Below are 21,551 nucleotides of genomic sequence, written 5' to 3'. Positions count from 1 at the left end.
TGCATGCTACAAGAACATTTCATTAATGGTCATACATTCATAACATACAGCTTGAATCATAAGGTGATTATACAAAAAAAAAACCGAAACGGAAGCAAAAGATTTGCCTCATCCATTAAATGAGGGAACAGAGTTTGACAGTTTACAAATTATCGTAACAAAAACAAAGATTTGCCTCATCCATTAAATGAGGGAACAGAGTTTGACAGTTTACAAATTATCGTAACAAAAACACGCATGACAATTACTCTCGTACAACAATATGCCCTAGTTTCTTAGCACCCACTGTAATCCATAGGTTGGCCATTAAGCTCTGGTGATTATACAATTCGTGTATTCATAACATACAGGTTGAATCATAATGGACACACTTCAATAGCATGTTGTGCTACAATCTCAGTTTATACATTGATAAAATACAGCTTGAATCATAAAGGACGTGCTTTAGGAGCTGTTGCACAACAATCACAGAAAGTAGAATTTGAACAGCAAAGATTCTAAAAAAAAAAAACTCCAACTGGAGGGGTGTGTCATCGCGACATGATATTGCAATATTATTGCCAACTACCATACTGCTGCAACATGATATTGCAATATTATTGCCAGCTACCATACCGCTGCGACATGATATTGCAATATTATTGCCAGCTACCATACTGCTGCTGATTGCGAGAACCGCCTTGAGGATAGTTCGGGCCTCCTCGGCCTGGACCAGACGCGCCATACGGCGGACCGCCTGGTGGGTAATTTGGGCCGCCAACTCCATAGCCACTGCCGGCACTACCACGTGGACCACCTGCTGCAGGGAATGGAGGAGGTCCTCTTCCTTGCTGAGGGTACGGGGCACTCCCGTAGCCACTGCCCTGCCCTCCACGGTTCGGGTTATTATATCCTGCACCTTGATTCCCACCCTGCGGGTACCTGTTAGGGCCTCCAGGTCCTCGAGGTTTTGCATAGTGGCTCGGGCCACCTGCCACAGGCGGTGCATGGCCAGGCCTGATCTGGTGTGATTGGCCTGGATGCTGGATCGGAGGCAAGCGAGAATGTGGGGGAGGATGATTTATTTTTTGGCGCTTTGCAGCTTCCTCCGCTTGCCTCTGCTGCTGACGTTTTTTCTTAGTCTGGAATTCGTGTGATGCCTCGTACGATGGCAAACTGTGTCATCCAACATTTAATGGTCATGATTTAACTTGGCTCAAGAAGTTACTAGAAAGGAAATTAGTTGGTAGTACAATAAAAACAGCGATCAGAACTTACCTTTTTGGATCACATGGTAAGGGGTCAGTCCAGAAATACTCTGCATCAAGTGCCTCCTTCGCTGGTATCCTCTGACCAATTTAAGAGTGAATTTGTTGAACAATAAACTTTTATGGCCCAAAGAAAGAAAAGGAAATAAGCATTTGATTGCAACAGATTTATAAAAGAATCAAAACTTCCCAAATTTGCCATTCTGTACCTGTGTTGGATCTAAAGTTAACATCTTCTCCAACAGGTCCAGAGCATGCCGATCAAAACTGCAAACACATAAAAGTGTCAGCACCATCGACATGACTTTAAGCTACACGACATAACAATGCCAAGCATATCACCCACTGTTTAAAGGCATCTTTAACTTTTCTCTTCAATACTCGGGGAGGCTTGAAGTTGTTGTACCACGGCATCTTAGTGACACCAGGCCAGATTAACTCATCAGGGGTGCCACAAAGCTCGAAAATTTTGGTCAGCTGCTCCGGCTGCAGTAATGACATATAAGATTAAAATTAAAAACGGCTATAGCTATAACTCGAGTGTAAAATGGGGGCTTAAATCACATTAAATGCTTAGGTTATACACTTGATGTCTGAAAGCCTCATCAAGTCATAAAAGTATACCTCATTCTTTCCTGGCAGGATTGGCTTTCCATTGAGAAGCTCAGCAAAAATACAACCCACAGACCACATGTCAACAGCTGGACCATACCTTGTGCTTCCGAGTAGCAATTCTGGAGGTCTGCAAATCCAAGAAAAACGCTCAAGCGTATAGTAAAATAAAATGCAAAAAATGAAGTATGCATAATGAATGCAATTGTGACAACAAGTCTGTTGTCAGAAGCCCTACCTGTACCACAAGGTGATGACACGGTTAGTCAGGTTGCCATTGTGATCACTAGAGAATGACCTCGCAAGCCCAAAATCAGCAAGCTTGAGGTTACCCTCATTGTCTATCAAAAGGTTAGAACCTGCAAGGAAAGCACCAACGTATTAGCTCAGCAAACGGCCAACAAGCTGCCTCACAAACTTTACGAAAACTCCGGTCAGTGATGTCAAAATATATATAATACCTTTGATATCTCGATGCAGCACCTGATTGACGTGGCAGTAGTGCAGGCCTGTGAGCAGCTGCTTCATGTAGCACTGGTGACCAATCCAAGACCACGACACAGGAGAGACGGGATCAATCCACAAACAAAATATTAGCATCTCATTGGTATCAAAGGGAAATCAATCGCAGAAGCCGGGTGAACAGGCGGCAGCTCTACCTTGATCTGCGGCACGGTGAAGCGCATCCCCGGCCTGTCGGCGAGCCCGGTGAGGTCGTGGTCCATGTACTCGAAGACCATGTAGATGCTCCCCTTGTACTTGTTGCCGTCGACTATATTTTTGCAACAACACGACAATGCGTCAGACAGACGTTGACAACCTTACGACTAGAGGAAGCGGCGACGCCGACCCCCGGGCAAAAAACCAAGGGCGCTAGAATTGCAAGCAAGAATGATGGAATCGGGCCGTACTTGGCTTGCCTTGCTCGTCTCGGTCCGGGCCTGCAAAATCCGCGAATCAATCGCTCCGTCAGTTGAGTTTCAGAGAATAGACGGCGCGCTGGTTCAGGGCTGGTTGGGTGGGTGGGTGGGAGCACCTGGGGAGGTGACGATCTCCTTGAGCTGGATGACGTTCTGGTGGTGGAGCTTCTTGAGGATCTTGATCTCGCGAATCGCCGTGATGGGGAACTGCAGCCGGAACCAAGCATCAGGCACGTAGACACTCGCATCACCCAACATCGGACGGAACAAGAGGAGGAAGAAGAATCTTACGCCCTCGCGCTCGTTGTCCATGCGGATCTTCTTGAGGGCGACGATCTCGTTGGTCTCCGTCTCCTTGGCCATGTACACCTGCCTGGCGACGGGGGGGAGAGAGGGGGGTCAGGGGCTCCAGATCCGGCGACGCGCGAATTGCTGCTGGGAAAGAGGGGAGGGGAGGGAGGTACGGACCCGTAGGTGCCCTCGCCGATCTGCTCGAGCTTCTCGAAGCAGTCGACGCCGCGGGAGCCCCACGAGGGGAACTCGTCGAGGTTCAGCTGCCCCGGGGCCGCCACCGCCATGTCCGCCCGCCGGAACCGGAGCCTCCGCCGCTGGTAGGGTCGCTCGCCCGAGTCTGGCTGGCTCCGAGCCGAGGGAGGGAGAGAGGAGAAGGGCCGGCCGCGAGGTGGGTGGGTACATGGGCCGCGAGCCCGCGCGGGCGGGCAATTGAAGCGAGCCCCTCTGCGGTCAAAGTCGGGATCGGATAGAGCGTTATCCGTGTCCGATCCGATGTTTCTTTCCGGTCTGGGGCTTTCTTTCTTGATTAAGCAAAAACACGCGCGCGCAAATGGAAAAGGCCGCCCGTTCACCCTTGGAGGCCAAATTCAGTGTGTTCAACTTTTTCTAAAAGTTGGGCAGGATTTTAAAAATGGGCCAGATCCTGAAATTTTGTCAGACCAGGATCATATCTTGCTCAACTTTCACATAAGAGGCATGCTATGGGTCACCCGACGGATTTTTTTTTAAATATCCGTCAGCTCGCGAGCCGCCACATCTGATGCATCGAGCGACAGAATAGCTTCTTCATTTTCACAACTTAAGTCTTGTCGCAGTTTTTCTACAACTACAGTCTTATCGCAGATTTTTTTTTTTTACAACGAAAGTCCTGTTACAGGGTTTGTTTTTTTTTTGCAACCGAGGTCCGTTGCAGATATTCTTTTTTGCAACTGAGATTATGTTGCAGAAGCGTCGCATCGCCGTACTGTCGTATTCTAAGGATTCAGATCGCAGAGAAGAGGGTGGATGCAAGACTGTCGTATTCTAAGGATTCAGATCGCAGAGAAGAGGGTGGATGCAAGACTGTCGTATTCTAAGGATTCAGATCGCAGAGAAGAGGGTGGATGCAAGCGTACGATTCGCCTGATGATTTATATAATGTTTCCCTTCACAAAAAGAGTCAAAACGGTGAATTTAGTCTTCTTTGATGACACAGCCACGCCTGATGATTTATAACGTTTTCCCTCACAAAGAAGAGTCAAAACGGCGAATTTAGTCTTCTTTGATGACACAGCCAGCCACATCGTCCTTGTCTCCTGCATATCCCCACCATAGCCGGCACTGTGGCCGGTGACCGTGTCTCCGGCTTGGCTTGGTCGGTCGCCACATGCGAAAAACCGACAGACACACCTCGCATTTCCAGGCTACCCAGGAGCAGATGTGGATTTCTTTCAAAGTCCAGCCAACGATTTTACCACTGAACAAAACAACCAGTCCCGAAGTATCGCAGCCATTCTTCCTAGTATGAGCAGCTGGAGCATTCCTTTCCAAATGAATAAGGAAAAAAAACACGAGGAAGCAAAGCAATAATACCGTGAACAGTGTCCGGCGCTCAAATCCTACAGCTCGTGTTTTCACTAGGCAAAATTTCACGGCCCAAAGCGGCCTTCGATACACTGCTCCGTCAAGCATTCCCCCCATGTCGATCCACTCTGTATGGCTGAATTGCACAGGTCTTCCAAAAAACGGAGCTCAGAAAACTCATCCCCCATGGAGCTTCGCTAAATTGCACCGGAATTACACGGCCCCGTCGGGTGTCTGCGAAGCTCTTTTAGCACGGTAGGCAAAAAAATCCACAGCCTTCAGGAGGATGGCCGGGCGGTGCGACAGACTTTCGGCTGATCTCTCACGATGCCGCCGCGGTTCTGGGCTTCTTGAACCTAGGGGAGTGGCTGGACGGCCCCATCCCACCACCGCGGCCTCGCGTCCTGTTGAACCCGCCACTCCCGGGTCTAATGCCGCGGCCTCGTGGTCTTCCGCCTCTGCTGCTCTGTCCGTCTCCTGATTGCGGCGCTTCGGATCTGGATCTGAAACTGCTTCTGTCGCCTGACCCTCGGCCGTGCTGCTGGCCTCTACCTCTACCTCTGAAACCACCCTGGGAGTGAGGCTTCCTTGCCCCTTTGACGAAGAATTCCTTCTTTCCAGCCGGCGCTTCCTCTTGTCCGGATTCGGTGTTAGGATCAGCCCATTTTCCTCTGCACGCATACCAAATGGTGTAAGCAACGAGTTGAGAAGGATGAGAAAGGAGGGGCTGGCGCCTGGCGGTGGCTTTACCTCTTTGGGGCATGATGCTCGGGGTCTTTCGCCTCGGACGGTGCACCATCTGCTGGATTATTATTCCCTTTGCGGCCCTGCAAAATTCAAGTACCAATGCTTATTAAACTGATAGACTTTGAGTTCTATTTTTTTTTTCATGCGAGCAAGCTTAGTTCAGTTTGTGAGGAGGGAATAGTTTGGAATCTTCATGGCCTCATGGTTTGCTGTTTTTTCCATTTTGAAAAGTTTGCGGTTAAAGAGCAACGCCTTTTTATTCGAGAGGAAACCGTAACGTTTATCAAGGGCTCGACTAACATTTTTATAAGTGTGTGGAAAAGTAACACTTCAAACAAGAGCTCGGCATCTTTGCACTGGATAGCTAGTGTGAGTTATATGATGAACTTATGAAGATTATGAAGGAATTAATTCTCACTAAACATTTACATTTGATAAATTAACCCAAAATTGATGGATATGGGTCAATCACAGGCTGAATGTAGCTTGGCAAAAACCATTACGGGCTTAGTGCTAAAAAAGGTATACAAAACATTCAGTAGATGAAAACATATAGATCGCTATTCTAAAGCAAAATTAAGAAGAAAAAAAACTAGCGAAGGGAATCTCACCTCTTCAACACTTCTAACAAACTCCTTGTACTTTTCAGGTGTAACCAAGTCAATAGCATCAAATCCACACTTTCTTATCAATATTTCCACTATTAGTATAACCTGCATGTAAAATATCGAAACACATCTTGTTAAGTGTGCACCATGCAGAACATATGAATGGATGGAAACTAAACCATGGAACAATTGCACCGACTAACCTTCCCTTTGAAATGGTGCTTTGTAACAGATGACATTGGTAATATGCCAGTCATGATATCTGCTTGCAAACCCAACAGTTTTTCTGATTGCAAAGATGTTACCAACACCTTAACAAACCCCAGAGATGCCTAATTTTTTTATTATAAAAAAAATATCAGACTCTTCGATGACAGGAAAACTGAAAACAACCAACAGGGCATACAGAAGACATAGAACCCACCTTAGTTACTTCAATAGCTTTATTTTGCAGCAGAACTAGGACTGATGGTATCAAGTTTGGAACTTCCACGCAAAAATCAGCATCAGTATATATAAGCAATGATAGTGCCGCTATTGCTCCGCTCACTAAGTGAGGAGACGGACTAGAAAAATATCCCATCACCTGAAATTTAACGAAGTTGATGTTTTTCAATGTTTCAACAATGGAAATCCTGCATATGAGACAGACTAATGCACTTGCCATCTGTAACTATATTTCTTACTTACGACTTTACATAAGAGTAGTCATCATAAAATAAATACTGAATCTAACAATATATATAGGTATGATAGATCTCTACTTAGGTGTGCAGGTTAGCCATTTACAAAACATCACCGCAGTGGTCCAACATCATCGCGATGTTCTCCGAGCTCTTAGATCGCTCTTATCAAATAGAGACTATATATCTTATAACTGTATGCTTTCAAGTATGGATGCTGAAAAACTACAACTTAGTTTGACATTTTCCATGAGACTTGTTCTTGCATAGACTTCATGCACCAAGCATCAATAATTTATAACTTATGAAAGAACTTAATGGCCGAAGCTGTTCATAATACTATCATTTAATGCTACAAATGGATAGAACATGTTGATTGCTTTCTTTCATGAAAGGCGAAACAAACATTTGACCTACAGTGGTTAGGAACAGGAAAGAAGAAATAATTGTCTCCTCAAACCATAGGAAAATATCTCAAGAGCAGAGAAGAAGTTCGTTAGCTAACCATTGTGAATAGCCGTTGAAGATCTGAATCTCCGTTATTCGAGTCAGAACTCCTCAAGCTAGTACTAATAGCCAGGAGTACATCGTATGCTAGTCTTCTACTTTCCTTCTTAGACTGCATTTAAAAGAAAACAGTGGGAATGAACCAAAGCAGTCGATGGCAAGATGAAGAAAGAATCTTATCACGTGAGCTTTTTCATGGCCTTGCTTTAAGCCAGTATAAATTTATCCTTGTATAAATGGTGATGTCATATGTATGACATGATGTTAGCAACCTAATATACAACTGATAATTGATCAAAATATGAGGGTATGGTAACAGACCTTCAATGCAAGTATTAACTCATTTAGAATCAAGAATGCCTTCTTGCTTGTGCTCTCTTCATTAACCTTCAGAATGGTAGAAGTTAAGTAAAAAACCATGGCACATGATTCAGCAAGCAGGATCGATGAAACATAGAACTAGACTAAAGTAACACAAGAAAACATGCATGCAGTATTGCAGTCAAAGAACATCATGCCGATTTTGATGCTCTCTTGGTAGCAGGTGCATCCAGTGTGCGTCCACTAAGGAAGGTGAAGGGTACGGATGAGTTAGCCTGCTAGCTACTTGGGTATGGCTAGTATTCCAGAAGATACAACTAGTAGTAGTGGCAGCAGGATAGGTGCAAGTGGCGAAGATGGACAAGGAAGCATTGTAGATTACAAAAGAGTCTCAGAGCCTCTCTTCTATGTCAGGGATGCGCCCTGCCGCTATATTTGCCCTATTCTCGGTGTTCCGACCTTTTATCCTAGCCAATTTATACCGCTGTGGACCAAGGTCCATAATATCCACTTTGCAGAACTAAGACGTCGGGTTATTCTAATATGTGCAATGGAAGATTAATAGATGAAGGGTGCACCTCTAATTAACAAGCATTTGTGCTCTTTATGGTACTCACTGCTCAAAGACCTGTAGTTGCATTTTTTTACAAGTGCAACAGCCATACCTTAATCATGTGAACCAACAGATACTTGTAGCATACTAATTGGCCTTCTAAAACTGCATTGTTAGAATCTGGCTTTATTCCATGAAGAAGCATCATTATTTCATCCAACTGAGCTAACGAATATTCATAGTGTTCCTGAAAGTAAAGAAAGGGGTTAAAAGGCAAAAAAAAAATACATGTCAAATTTGGAAGTTGCATATGAGGAACTCATGCTGACCTTCAAAATTGTGCTTAATGCAAAGAGAGCTTTGCTCTCACATGACTTGCTGCTATCCTGAGGAGAAACGATAAGTAGTGTGAGCAATGAACTCCCTACTAACAGTTGGACATTGGGGCATAATAAGAGCAGAGAATAGCAAGGATACCAGTAAAGAAGATTTGATGAATCCAAAAAACAAATCAAGCACATCCTCATCGGCAGCTTCAGCTAGTGTTGAAATGAGTTCCATCAGAAGTGACCTGCACAAGCAAAATCATAATCATATCATGCATAACAAGCTTCCGGATGGGATGCATTTATGTGTTGGCTACCACATAGTTACCACATGTGAATACATGATGATGCATATAATCATATAACAAACTTCCTATATGTGTGGTAAAACTCCGAGAAAAATCCTAGTTTCGATGTCATGATTGTTCCATGATTCATTTTCATTTTCTGAGAACAGCGTCATGATATTATTTAACTGGATGGGAAGATCACCCTAGAAGGTTACAGATTAACAACATTGATTTCCTTATAAAATGATGGCTTGTAGGTACCTATTTACATGGTAGAAAGTTCTGACACTGCTGAGACCTGATATTTTGGTTTTCACTTTGTGTTTTTCTACAGAATGTTTAACCTAGACTAAAAAAAGATCAGACCCGATAGATGGGTAAGGATAAATAGAAAACCTCTTATTATTTATCTCCGCTGTTGAATCAGTATTCTCTTCGCCTTTTCCATCTACCTCATTTGCTTCACATTCTAGATTCTCTGGTGTTGATGGAGTATCTTCCAAACCACATTTTTTAAGTAGTGAAAGAAAAAGGTTACAGATGTTCGCGCTACCAGAAAGTTGAGCCAGGGGTCTCAGCGCATCCTGTAAAACGATAAAGATAACCCGATAAATATCACAGAATGTGTGGTCTGAAAGGGAGTGTTGGTAACCATAGAAAGTATCACAGGAATTGTTCAACAACGCTGAAGAAAAGTAGTGGCCCATAAATGCTTGTTTTCAAACAAAGGTATACGCTTACAGGTAGCTAGAAATCATGCCAAAAATGCATAGTGCAGCAAAAAACTTTCAGGATCGGAGAGCTGGAGGCATACTGTTGCCATACACATAGAGATTTGAGGCTCTTAACATGTGTGAGAACCACCTTACACAAGTCTGCACTTAGAGCATCTCCAGCCGTGCCCCAGAACGCCCTCCCAAGCGCCTTTTTAATCGCCGGCGTTAAAAAAATCACCCAGTCGCGTCCCCAGGACGTCGTTTTGCGCCGGATTTGGCCAAAACTAGCCCCGGCGGTCCCAGGCCAAACCCAGCCCCCCGGGAGGCGCTTGTGGGCGACCGGCGCTATTTTTGCATGCACAAACCCCACCGGTCAGCCTCTCTCCTCTCTTTTTCTGCTAGGCCCACCATGTGCATGTAAAAAGGGATTTTTTCCTCTATCTCTCTATCTCTCTCCTCATGTGGCCGGCTGGGTGGGGGCGCGGCTGGGAACCCGAGCCCTCCCAAGTCGTTTTTTTCGCCGGTTGGCCCCCAGGCGGAGCTATTTCGGCCCCTGGGGGCACCTAACGGCTGGAGATGCTCTTAGTCTTTCAACAACAAGCTTTAAATCATGTGCACGGCATACACAGGAAAAAATAATAGAACAATCATTAAGTACAAGAAAACTATTCCTTTATGCAGAAACGAAACTCCATGCATGAGTTTTAAATTGCATGTTGTAAAGCAATTCACACTTCATAGTCATGCGACTGTTTAGTTAATACATAGTCACACGGCCACGTAATTAAGGATCCGTAAGGATAGGCAAACAGGATTCCAAAAGGTCCCTCTTTTCTTCCCCATTCACAATGCACTTAGTCTTGCATCTGCGTGAAACTTAAAGCTCAGCCTATGGTTTCAAATTTCAAACTGAACGAGCATACATGCCTCTAATGGCCTCTCTTTTCAGTGACAAAATGTTTCCTAAATCTAACATCTTTAACAGGCATCCATGATCCACGCATCTAACATGCAGAGATTAATAGAATCATAAATGTTTGTCCACAAGCATGAGATGCTGTTTCAAAATGTGTGTATGCAACAGAGTCAAGTATTTTGGAGAAATAAAAAATTATAAAGAGAATCGTCTGGTAAAATAAACAACTGAGTAAGTGGTGCACCTTCAAATAAAGACGCTTTTCTGATGATTCAAGGAAATCATCTGCAAAAGTGCAAAGAAGATCCACAGAATGTGATGCCAAGACCTTCATGCTTTTACGAGCATCTTTTTTAGAGCACTGTTGTAAGCTTAGACAGCTTAAGTTACTAGTCTTCGAGGAGAACAAGGCTGAAACTTCTGCAGGGACTTCTACATCTTCATCACTGCTGCTTAATCTTCTAGTTCCATCTATAAGTTGCTGGCGAACAATAGATAAATTGTTTGAGAGAAGAAATGAAGCAGTTTTGTAATATATACGAGTCTATAAGATTAAATATAAGAAAATCGCAGTGTATAAAACTAAACCTGCAGGCCTTTACTAGCGGATTTGTAGAGACACCGATCAGACTTTAGCATCTCTAGCAGCAGTTTGGACAAGGAACCAAAATTCTGATATACATCAGACGGATAGCGGCAGAAGGCAGGAAGCAAATTCCACAATTGATCACTCCAACCTTGCAATTCCTTACATTTCCGTGCTTTTTTGGCTGAAAGAATAAAGGAAAATTTCATGAAGTCGTATAACATACTAACATGTGAATTTAGCGCCTATTGAATTGATTGTCTTTACCCCTGCTTGAAGCCTCTCGTAAAGATTTTGCTAGCGGTACAATGTACTCTAAAAAGTGTTGCAGTGAGGCCCCATAAACATACTTGTTTAAAATGGGTACAATCCACATATTTGAGCATGTAAACCAAGCCTCCTCAAAAGATATTGGAAGTAGAGAATGAATTTTAGCTGGCCCCATAGCAACTATTGCTGCCCCAATGCACTCCTCAACCTGCGAATGTGACAACAGAAAAGCTAAGTTAAATGGAAGGTTAAAAATGTGAAGTGCAAATATGTGTGGAGTAAATATTGACTGTATACTAAAACATTCTATACTGTTATTTACATTTTGCACTATATGGAACTCAAGGAGAACATATCCAGTGATACCGCTCTTTAGGGATATTGTGATACCAACGACGAATTGGCGCCATAAATGGTGATAAAAAATCAGGAATAAATTTATAACATCAACACAGTATTATCCTATCATGTGCAATTTACATGTTTAGGGAAAAAAGACAAAATCTGCAGAAAAGCAAGGAAAAGGAAAAGACATACGATAATATTTTAGGGTCACAAGAGGTGATGTACATACAAAACTAGGATGTTCCCTTTTTTGGACGTGATAATAATCTAGAAATGAACTTACATTCTTCAGGTGTGGTTCTTTGTGTATTTTCGAACCAAGCCGTGACAAAGTTAGTAGGATATCTTTCATAAAGACATAAGAACTCTCCCCTGCAGACAAATTAACAAATACCAAAGAGTTGGTGAATCAAAAGTGGTGATGTGTAAAGCAGGGTAATATCAACATAACAGTTATGTTATGACAAAATGGAAGAACAGTTATGCGGAAAGGGTACTAAATGCATGACAAAATATGGCAGGATAAAAGGTGCTCGGAGAGTTTTGTCAACCTTGCATATGTCTTAACAGTTTGCTAGGTAGTTGCAGCCTAGCAGGAGTAAATACTAAGTACTTTAGCATCATGTTTGATGTACCTTTTGTAGCACCACGTGTACTTATTTGTACTCAAAATGACAAAAAATTCCAATACATGTGCAAGAGATAATATAAAGGCATGTGCTGTTCTATGTAGAGGTAAACCACGTTAAACAAAACAAACCTTATAGAGTCAGGTTAACTACTACTTGGAATTCAAAAGATTCTCTCAAATGATTACTTATGTGATCCAATTATTAAGGCAGGAGATTTTCTTGTTGAAATAACTGAAGACGTACCGAGTTTGAGAAACAGAGCCAAGACAATTGTTAAGACATTACGAGGAGGAGAAGCACACTTTCTAAGTTTTTTATTGATAGACGAACAGATTGATTTGATGGCAGCCCCATCGATCGAATCCTCAGCATCACACCCTGATTCATTGGTCACAAAAATACTTTGGTCGACATGACAATAGATGCACTCTATTAACAGTTCCGCTACATCTTCAGAACATTTACTGTCCAGAATTAGGTATCCTGCCAAGTTGAGAAGCATTACAAATAAGTTAAGTTGGTAAGTGTTACAATACATATGTGACATAAGATAAACCCAGATATATCTATCACCAATCGGAAGTGTTGAAAAGGTCAAAGATGCTAATCAACATGATTTACAAATATCCCCATAAATATGTTCTCACAGGTCATACACCTTACATAGGGACTGCGTGCAAACTTTGAACAGATGCGCTCTCAAAGGCAACCCAAAAAACAAGATGGCAAGTGCTAACTTTCATAACCGAGCAAAGAGATAAGTTTGCCCCCTAATGCACCCATGAAATATAACACTGGACAAAGCATGGTTGAGGACTACTTGTTCAACATGAAAAAATTATGATAACCAGAAGAACACATTATTCCTAAACGACAAACGCCTAGGTATGTCAACTGTAGAGTCATGATTCTTTTAACTGGCCATATGGATATCTATAAGAAGCTCATTGCATCAAATCCTGGCGCATGAAAAGCAAGAAGATGCAAACCTGAAACTGCCTCGAATGCAGACGGAAGAAACTTTGTCCACAATTTTGGGCGACCAGCCAGTTTCCCTAAACAATTTCTCATCAGCTGTAATGCTGCGATGATGGTATCATCAGGCTTCTTCTCATCATAAGGCAGGTAAGCCAACACTAAGGAGATGAGCTTCTCCAACTCAGACTCAATATTCTCAGCCTTAAGATGCTCCAACAAGGTCTCCATAAGCCTGAGGACATGCCTTGTGAGTGGGCTAAAACGGGGTCTCAATAGCCGATAAGCACCCGAGAAAACCGTACTCCTTGCCTTCTTGGATAGATATGGGACTAAAACTGTGACCGCGCCTAGCATATGAACCGCTTCCATCTCCTTAGCCTCGGAAGCGTCTGAATCCAACTTGGCAGGACTTCTCACCGATGAAATGTGCTTCTCAAACAAGTCAGTTGCAGCACTGCTAGCTTTCTTCGCACAACCGGAACGTTCCAAGTAAGAAAATAGCTTCTCCACGCTCTCCTGTGCACATCTTCGGACCTAGCAAAGTGAGAAATGGCGTGCACATGAGTGTGATTTCTATATCAGCAACAGGAACTCCAATCCTGGCTTCCTCACCTTGGCCCGCTGATCCACAGAGGCAGCGAGGAGAGCCTCCAGAGGCGCGGCGACAGCGCCCCAATCGGCTGCAGCGTCGAGATGGAGGGCCAGCTGGCCGAGCGACTTGACCACCGAGCGCACGGTGCCGGTGGGGAGCTTGGAGGCGTCAGGGGAGGCGAGGAAGGCGGCGAGCGAGGAGGCGGGCTCCGAGGCAGAGGCCGGCGGCAGGGAGGAGATGTGGGGGATGAGGATGACGAGGAGGGACGCGAGGGCGGCGGCGGCGGCGGGGTCGGAGGGGCCGGCGGCTCCGAGCGCGGAGACGACGGCGGGGAGGTATGACTCGGCGGTGAGGGGTTTCCCGTCGTCGGTGAGGATGGAGCCGATGGCGGCGGCGGTGGCGAGGAGGTGGCGGTGCTGCGCCGAGGCGGAGCGGCCGTAGCGCGCGGTGAGGGCGGCGCAGACGTCGCCCGAGTAGTCGTCGAGGGGCAGCGGGGCCTGGGATGGCTCGTCGGCGTCGACTTCGGCGGCGGCGGCGGCGGCGGCGCTCTGCTTCCGCTTCATGGCGGCGGGGGGAAGGGGGGGAAGGGGGGGAAGGGTTTTGGGGGATTTTGTGTCGGGGACAGATTTTTCCTCCTCTAGGGTTTAAAGTTTGGGCCTGATATGTCAAAGATCTTCCAATTCTATGAGGCGACTAAACCACATTCCATCAAGTTTCCATTATTATTCGTGTTTGAGTTTTCAGGTGAGATTTGTCCAAGTTTGAAGATTCAAGAAATCTAGTCATGTTTTGGTGAGTTTGAAATGTATTTTGACCGGATTTTAAAAGAAAATAGAAAAACCCAACACAATAAATGAATTACAAAGCTTAAGTGTGATATTTATGCAAATGATGGCAAATTTGGCTTAGTTAAGGTCGGTTGGGACTTGACACGAGAGGATGAATAGTATGGAATATAGTAGGCATAATAAAACGTACGAGCATCTTTAATCGGATCCATCACTTTTTTTATATGTTGAAACAAACAATTCGAGAAAAAAAAACATCAAACTAGAGCCCTATATCGAGCTTATTGTGTGGACTATGCGGCATCCCTCATATATGATCTCGACACGGCTGTCATATTAGATTGATCCAGTTGGCCCACCCTAACCTTACGTAAACCTCATCCCACCTCACGTGACCAAATCCTAGCCTCACTTCACTCGACCACTACTTCCCGTCCTTTCTCCTCCCCGGCCTCTCCTCTCGCCACCTTTCATCGCCACCATGGCCGGATCTGACAGCAGCTCCTCCTCTAAAGCTGACACCGATGATTGGGATGCCCTCAACATGGATTCGAACGAGTAGTTGGCCATCCCTATGGCTCCCCAGGGCTCATCCAACATTGTGCCTCATGGTGTGAGATCATCTCGGTGGAGCTCTTGCACCTCCGGGATGTCACCCTTCAGACCTTGTTCCTCTCGGCCGGTGTTAGGTGTTGGTCACGGCACCTCCAAGCTCGTGACTGCGACTCCATGAGTAAAATGTGCGGGTAGATCGTTCTGTGAGGTAGGCGACTCTGGTCGGATCTATTCGCTCTGTTTGTGACTCTTGCATATATGCACTGGTCCCTGCACCAGTCCTTGACCAAGGCTGAGATGGATGCTTGCCACCACGGCCACAAAAATGTAAAAGCATTGTGGCTCGGCCTCTAGGAGTCCGAGTGCCTCGCGAACTAGAAAGCGATGTCCACCGCCGAAGGCAAGTCACCTCGCCAAGGAGCAGGCATGCGTCGCCTGACGTCTGGTCGAGCTCAACTCCTTGTTTGGCACCTTCGCAACTTCAATGGTCCTCTAGACGACAGTGCATACGACGACTTCGACTCATACTCCATCGCTTCAGAGACGACAAGGGGAAGGGGAAGGTGAGGAAGTGGTGAAATTTATCCCTATGTACTCGTATCTAGTATGTCCTAGTCGTGAACTAACTATGTTTTGAACTTGCTTGCTCCGGTTTTATGATGAACTTGTTATGTCCGATGTAACAATGTTATGCTGTGTTAAATTTAGATACGATGTGTTGATCTAAGTCGCGTGGGATTGTATCGATTTGGGGTTGGATATGAAGGGACAATTGCCGACACAGACAAATAAAAGGCGAGACGACGCTATCCATTGGCGCATCCGCAAATATACATGATGTCAGGTTTTCTCAGTCCACTAGAGATGCTCTAAAAGCGACACTAGGAGTCACTTTATTGTCAGCTTCCATAATGCATATGCAGCGCCCTCCATAAATATTATGAGGTTGTCGAGGCTACACGCAAGTACATAATCTGATTTCAACAAGAATATCTAGTAGGATTTCAACAAGTGGACTATAAATAATTTGGTTTGTTCCTCTGTTTGGGAGTTACCTCACAAGCGGTGGATGCTTCGGCTTCTTCCACTTCCGCAGTCATGTTGTTACGAGTAGAAGGCTACAACTTTGCAGGCCTCCGTGAGCATGTTATCCTTTCTTGCCAAGGCGGTCCTCGTCATGCGGGCCAAGCTATCAGTGAGTAATCAGAAGACTGATATGTCTCCAACATATCGATAATTTATAAAGTATTCATGTCATGTTTGCAACAATTTTATATGTTTTTAGTGCATTTTTATATGATTTCTGAGAACTAACCTATTGACCTAGTGCCTGGTGTCAGTTTCTGTTTTGTGGCTATTTTTTGTTTCGTAGAAAATCCCTACCAAACAAAGTCCAAATGCCATGGAATTTTATGGTGATTTTTTATAGACCAGAAGAGACCCACTGAGACTCGGAGAAGGACCAGAGGGCTGCTAGGGGAGCCACAAGCCTTGAGGGTGCCCACCTAGGGCATGCCCTTTCAGCTCGTGGGTCACCTGGGGATCCCCCTTACGTGAAACCGGCGCCAAAAAAACTTATAAATACAGTAACCTTCAGAAAGAAACCTAGAACTTCCACGTCGCTGCCGCAAGCCTCTGTTCCGAAGCAATCTCATCTGGAACCCTGTTTTGGTGCCCTTTCGGAGGGGGAAATCGTCATCGGAGGCCATCTTCATCATCCTGGTGGTCTCCATGATGAGGAGGGGGTAGTTTACCCCCGAGGATGAGGGTATGTACCAATAGCTATGTGTTTGATCTCTCTCCTCTCGATCTTGGTAGGGCACGATTTTGGTGTACCATGAGCTTTGTTAATGTAGTAGAATCATATAGTGTTCTTCCCTTTCTTGTGGTGAATTGAGTCTCTCCCTTTGAGGTTTCATTATTATCTAATTGAGTATGTGAGGATTTGAGATCACTTGATGTATGTCTTGCATGCGAATACCCATGATGACGATGAGGTATTCTATTTGATTCACTTGATGTATGTTTTGGTAATAAACTTGCGGATTATCGCGGTGAGATTGGGGTAATCTGAGCACATAAGTTGATACATGTTCTCATCCTACTTTCCCCGATAGAAACTTTGGGGCAACTCTTTAAAGTTCTTGTGGTGACATGCATCAATCAAATAATTAACTCACGGATACTTGTGGCGATATTGGAGTATCTAGGTGACAACAGAGTTGATTGATGCATGTCATATGGTGTTATTGTACTAAGATATCTAGGGTTGTTTGTGACACTTATAGGAATGACTCAATAGATTGATCGGAAATATGATTTTGAGGTAGTTTGCTGCCTACACCAATTTCATCTTGTGTTCTCCGGTATTAATAAGAACTTTGGAGAGACTCTTTGTCACATGTTAAGTGATTGATATATGATTCGATTATGCTAGCATTATTGATAGATTGCGCTAGTAAAAGTATGAACCCTATGCTTTGTTTCTAAGCATTAATATATCGTTTTGCTCGGTGTTTGCTACTTACTACCTTGCTGTTTTTTATAATTTCAGATTACAAAAACATATATCTACTATTTATATTGCACTTGTATCACTATTTCTTCGTCGAATTAGTACACCTATACAATTTACCATTGTATTGAGCGTGTTGAGGAAACAAGAGACTCTTTGTATTTTTGTTACATGGTTGTTGGAGAGAGACCACATTCATCATACACCTCTCGCGAATTGATAAATCTTAGATCACTCACTTGAGATAAATTTGCTCCTATCCTAACAAACTCTATTCTTGAAGGCCCAACAGAGTCTACATGAATAAAGTTCTGTAGTAGATATCAAAGATGCTATGAGTCGGCCAATTCAGCATTATGGATTGCGTCCTCCTCGACCACTTGTTGTATCCCCACACCCTCTCCTAGAACATTCTCTTGGTGTGGTCCTCATTGGTGTGAGAGCCTGGCTTAATAAGAATAATATATTACTCACACTAGTCGAAGGCACGTGCTTTGCATTGTGCATTCTTTAATTAAAAATTTCGTAGAATCAAGAAAAAATAAACACTATCTCCGTCTCAAAATAAAATAAGTGTTTTAATTTTATACTAGTTTTAGTATAAAACTGTAATAAAGTTAAGACATTTATTATGAGACGGAAGAAGCAATTATTATATGAAGTTTTAGTTTCGCAAACTCTTGTTGAGTTAAATTGTTCATGAAAAAAATGATTTCCTTATATTTCCAAATATATACAGTGTAATTTTCATTAACACTTACTTGACAGACTTGCAATTAGTATTCTCAAAATGGTAAGTCACATGGTGGGATCAATATTTGTTAAAAGAGTAATCTTCTCCATGCATTCTACATCACTTGGAAGTAGATGGAATGTAATGCATATCCAATATTTATGACAAAAAAAGTAATGCATCAATCGATATATACTCCCTCTGTTTTTAAATATAGGTTTTTAAAGGTTTTATTAAAGGACTATATATGGATGTATATAGACACACTTTAAAGTGTAAATTCACTCATTTTACACCATATGCAGGGGCGGACCTATGTTGAGGTGAGTGGGGGCCTAGGCCCCACAAATTTTTTGAAAATGCAGCAATATTTGCTTGTGGTTTTTAAAAAATATGTTTAAATTCGTTGATTTTTTAAAGAACATGCCCCCACTCAAATAGTTTGCCCCCACTTAAATACTCTCTAGGTCCGCCACTGACCATATGTAGTCCCTAAAAAATCTCTAAAAGGATTTACATTTAGAAACGAAGGGAGTATAATACTTGTATATACATGGTACCCCAAAGAAAAGGTTTATGTATGGTTGGTAGCACCATCAAATTCATTCATAGTCGTTTCGCTCGCCCTTGTATTTTTTTCTTCTTTATTTTTTGTGGGGTGATCGATCGACCTTCTGTGTCTTGCCTTATTATATTTTCTTTTTCGAGAAACCGTCTCTTGCCTTACCTAGGCTAAAATATAGTTTTGGGCTAACACTCGGCTATACGCATACGACCCTTGAAGCTTGCCAATGGGCCAACTGCATGGAGCCCCACACAGAAACACCAACAAACAGGTCGACTTCCTGCCTCTGGCTGTCGAGCGAAGTTTCGTGAGTAAAAAAAGTGTTGAGCGGAGCGCCACCATGCCGCTGGCCCGTCTCCCGTATCTACTCGCCCGACCCGCCGAACACCGACCGGGCACCACGCCATGCCTAACCGACTTTGAAGTGGAGCGGACTGTCACGTCGTTGACGCAGCACACGACCCCGTACAACAACCATGCTCGCCTCGTCCAATCTTCATCAGCAGGCATGGCGACGCCCACATCCGGCAGCCACGTACGCACATAGTCCACGCCTCCACGGCTTCGACACGGTGGCGTAGGAGATACATGTGAAGCCTGGAGGCTACCATGGGTTTCACGCGGACAACCCTCTAGCTAGTGCACCTGCACGCCAACAGGGGATGGTGCACGGGATACGTGTGAAGACGGGAAGCTCGCGTGGGTTGTGGAGTTCTCTAGAAGTGGCGATTGGATTTCAGGTTTGGCGGAACTGCTTGGGTGGTGAATTAGGGTGACATGGGCCGTTAAATTTAATAGATCTGACGGCTCAGATGAACTCATTCTAGAAGTGGCCGATAAAAGAAGGGAGAAAAGAAGGCGGATTCAAATATTCAAAAATTCATGTACTATAATAGTAGAGATCAACAAAGAATTACTTCTTTTTCAGGAGCCCATTCGAAAAGAACTCCAAAGCTAAGCGTGCTTGGCTTGGAGCGATTTGAGGATGGGTGAGCGATTGGAAACTTGGTCCTAGGATGTGCATGAGTGAGGACAAAGTGCCCACGAAAGACTAGTGTTGGTCCGTGAGGCTAGTCTAGATCCTGCCACGTGTATTGGCTGAGAACCGATGGTTGTGAATTGTGACACGACATTACAATTGGTATCATTGCCGACCATCATGGTTACACGGACATGCGTGGGTCAGGCGCAAAACATGTGGCGCATGGCGCGCGTGTGACCCGTTTCTAGCCCATAGAGATGGATAGAACGGATCGGGCTGATTCTGATCAATGACCATTTTGTTTGGTCGTAATTTTGCCACGTCAGCTTGACACGTTGGATCTGACGTGGTTTGGGCAGACTACTAGTGACCAAAACAATTGGTTGTAAATTCTAAGACCTTTTGTTTTGGTTGTAAGAGTGTATGACCATTTCACATGAAAGGTCTTTAAGTTTCATTAAAGATAGTCAGCTTTTGACCAGCTGTTTTTGGTCACAAAAAGGTCACATATGAGAAACAATGACCATTTAGCGACCAATTTGGAGGGTCACAAGACATCATATTTCTTGTAGTGTGGACACAGATACACATGCCAAGAGAGAACGATCTTGATGTGCTGAGGAGGACACCGGTTCTTTTGAGTGGGGGTGTATGTGAGAGCCTCGTTTAATAAAAATGATGGACTAGTCATCAATAGGGACTTGCTTTTTTTAGAGCCCCGTTAAATAGAACTCTGAATCTGAGTGTGCTTGGCTTGAAGCGATTTGAGGATGGGTGACTCATACGTCTCCAACGTATCTATAATTTTTTATGGTTCCATGCTATTATCTTGTCAACTTTGGATGCTTTGTATGCATTTTTATATATTTTTTGGAACTAACCTATTAACTCAGTACCAAGTGCTAGTTCCTGTTTTTTCCGTGTTTTTGACCTTTTTCACAGGAGAATATTAAACGGAGTCCAAACGGAATAAAACCTCCGAAAAGATTTTTTTCGGAACAGAAGATACACAGGGAGCTTGAGAACCAAGGCAAAGGGCACCAGGGGAGGCCACAAGCCCCCTAGCCGCGGCCGGGGGGGGGGGGGGCTAGCAGGCTTGTGGGGCCCCCGTGGCTCCTTTGCCCTACTTCTTCCGCCTATAAATCCCCGAAAAATCTGAAACCAAAGAGGGAGCCACGAAAATACTTTTCCGCCGCCGCAAGCTTCTCTCTTTGCAAGATCCCATCCGGGGCACGTTCTGGTACCGTGCCGGAGGGGGGATTCGAACACGGAGGGCTTCTTCATCAACACCATTGCCTCTCCGATGATGCGTGAGTAGTTCACCACAGACCTTCGGGTCCATAGCTAGTAGCTAGATGGCTTCTTCTCTCTCTTGGATCTTCAATACAAAGTTCTCCATGTTCTTCATGGAGATCTATCCGATGTAATCTTCTTTTGCGGTGTGTTTGTCGAGATCCTATTAATTGTGGATTTATGATCAGATTATCTATGAATCTTATTTGAGTTTCCTCTGATCTCTTATATGCATGATTTCATATCCTTGTAATTCTCTTCGAGTTGTGGGTTTCGTTTGGCCAACTTGATCTATAATTCTTGCAATGGGAGAAGTGCTTGGTTTTAGGTTCATACCGTGCGGTGACCTCACCCAGTGACAGAAGGGATAGCGAGGCACGCATCGTGTTGTTGCCATCAAGGGTAAAAAGATGG

The 21,551-nt window shown here is 44.2% G+C and overlaps 1 protein-coding gene across 1 annotated transcript; it reads right to left on the bottom strand.

Annotated features, from left to right (window-relative positions):
- Positions 1–351: 351 nt before the first annotated feature.
- Positions 352–14,269, bottom strand: LOC123442212 (ribosomal RNA-processing protein 12-like). Its single transcript, XM_045118267.1, has 30 exons — positions 13,727–14,269; positions 13,126–13,648; positions 12,380–12,619; positions 11,788–11,876; positions 11,157–11,367; positions 10,892–11,073; positions 10,548–10,784; positions 9,068–9,255; positions 8,533–8,626; positions 8,385–8,441; positions 8,168–8,302; positions 7,503–7,568; positions 7,180–7,293; positions 6,416–6,577; positions 6,195–6,323; positions 5,995–6,096; positions 5,387–5,463; positions 4,960–5,307; positions 3,248–3,646; positions 3,071–3,152; positions 2,896–2,986; positions 2,771–2,800; positions 2,519–2,631; positions 2,321–2,393; positions 2,098–2,218; positions 1,872–1,989; positions 1,594–1,733; positions 1,457–1,514; positions 1,258–1,328; positions 352–1,155 (listed from the first exon to the last, which is right to left on the bottom strand). The coding sequence occupies exons 1-30, from the start codon at positions 14,267–14,269 to the stop codon at positions 639–641; spliced, it is 5,310 nt and encodes a 1,769-aa protein (XP_044974202.1). The 3' UTR covers positions 352–638.
- Between the last annotated feature and the right edge of the window lie 7,282 nt (positions 14,270–21,551).

The sequence above is a fragment of the Hordeum vulgare genome, chromosome 3H (assembly GCF_904849725.1).
Source record: "Hordeum vulgare subsp. vulgare chromosome 3H, MorexV3_pseudomolecules_assembly, whole genome shotgun sequence".
NCBI lineage: Eukaryota > Viridiplantae > Streptophyta > Magnoliopsida > Poales > Poaceae > Hordeum > Hordeum vulgare.
Note: the sequence above shows the minus strand (reverse complement) of the source record. Positions and strands in the feature narration are given on the sequence as shown.